General features: G+C 30.1%; 1 protein-coding gene across 1 annotated transcript; it reads right to left on the bottom strand.

The window, feature by feature from the left end:
- Nucleotides 1–319: 319 nt before the first annotated feature.
- On the bottom strand, nt 320–1,360 carry LOC105569599. The gene is made up of 2 exons (XM_012026195.1): nt 1,050–1,360; nt 320–837 (listed from the first exon to the last, which is right to left on the bottom strand). Exons 1-2 carry the CDS (start codon nt 1,273–1,275, stop codon nt 320–322), a joined length of 744 nt encoding a protein of 247 aa, XP_011881585.1. The 5' UTR covers nt 1,276–1,360.
- Nucleotides 1,361–1,366: the final 6 nt, after the last annotated feature.

The following is a 1,366-nucleotide window of genomic DNA, read 5'->3' as shown; positions in this document are numbered from 1 at the left end:
CTAACAACCAATGAGGATTGATGCCAGATACCACCATTTTGCCGCGGCGATTTGAATTCGGTGTTACAACATTATTTACTTATTTATGTGTTTTACTTGATTATATGTATGCTTACAAAACAAATTTGATTTTATCTTGTGCAATAATAAAAATTGATTTTTTCATGTTTATGCATGTTACATTTGTGTATATTAAACACTGAAAAGAAAAACATGTTGAAGAATAAATTAGTTTTCAAAAGTATATTACATTTATTTATTTATATGTATATACATTTATTAATATTATATGCAATACAAAATATATAAAAACGCCTATTTATTTTTTAGTATTAGTAATTTTGCTTATTTTTTTAATTTTCTTTCTTTTATATGCGTCACTTTTTAATTTTTTGTTTAATTCTCGAACACGAATATATGTCCTTGTACGTATTAAGCATAATAATACTTTCTTCGGTATTACCAGGCAGTTTTTGTCTTGTAATTCGATGATTTTTGATGCTAATGTGTTAAAAATCCATGGCTCTTTACAAATAGAAGAACCATGATAATCTTGAAATAATTTTTCCATGATTTTCGCCGTTTCAAATAATTCCGTACAAGGGTTGATTAATTTTCCTTTAGAAATATAATTAATCCAGTCATTATCTGGATTAATCAACAATTCTGTTGGGGTTCCTAAAAACGGAAATTCACTCCGAAATCTAAAAGACGCATAACCTGCGATGTATTTAAGGCCCTCTCCTTTTATGACATCAACTACGTTCAATTCTTCCACTTGATCCAAAAGCTTCAATTCATCTTCAGTTGGGGAATATTGTATATCTATACCTGTGTCTATGTTAAAAGGCGCATAATACAATAATAAATATACAGTAATAAATAGTACAATGCTTTATCTGCTTGTAGAAGTAAATAAGAGTAGTTTCTTTTACTTCCACAACTCAGAAGGTATAGCTATTTTAACAAAAAAAATGTCAGATTTATTATTTCCCAACGGAGTATCGATTAAATAAACAAATTTTTTTTCGTGTACATATTTAGCTTACCAAGATCATTATCCTCAGGGTTTTCTTCTTCAAATTCCATAAATTCATGTAAATATTCTGTATCGAAGCTTCTATCCGAATGTGTATTATATTGCATGTTCTCTAGCATTAACTCAGCCTCGTCATAACCATCGGTTTTTTTCTCTTTATTTTCCTCTGTTTCTTTTTTGTCCTCTTCGCCGAAGTCGATATCGCTAGTTAAGCACATTTCATCCGAATCTTGCATGCTGATATTACTGGCGGTGAACACATCTGATGAATGTTTTCCTAACACGTACCAGCGTAGTCTGTATCGAAACTGCAATGGTGTTGGGTTA

Source organism: Vollenhovia emeryi, unplaced genomic scaffold (assembly GCF_000949405.1).
Source record: "Vollenhovia emeryi isolate VEMERY1.0 unplaced genomic scaffold, V.emery_V1.0 DF942234.1, whole genome shotgun sequence".
NCBI lineage: Eukaryota > Metazoa > Arthropoda > Insecta > Hymenoptera > Formicidae > Vollenhovia > Vollenhovia emeryi.
Note: the sequence above shows the minus strand (reverse complement) of the source record. Positions and strands in the feature narration are given on the sequence as shown.

Bases quoted from the DNA above. Each gene is read 5' to 3' on its own strand.
- LOC105569599 (XM_012026195.1), bottom strand. From the start codon at position 1,275: ATGCAAGATTCGGATGAAATGTGCTTAACTAGCGATATCGACTTCGGC. The intron at 838-1,049 runs GTAAGCTAAATA...CTTTTAACATAG, and splicing joins CCCTGAGGATAATGATCTTG to ACACAGGTATAGATATACAA.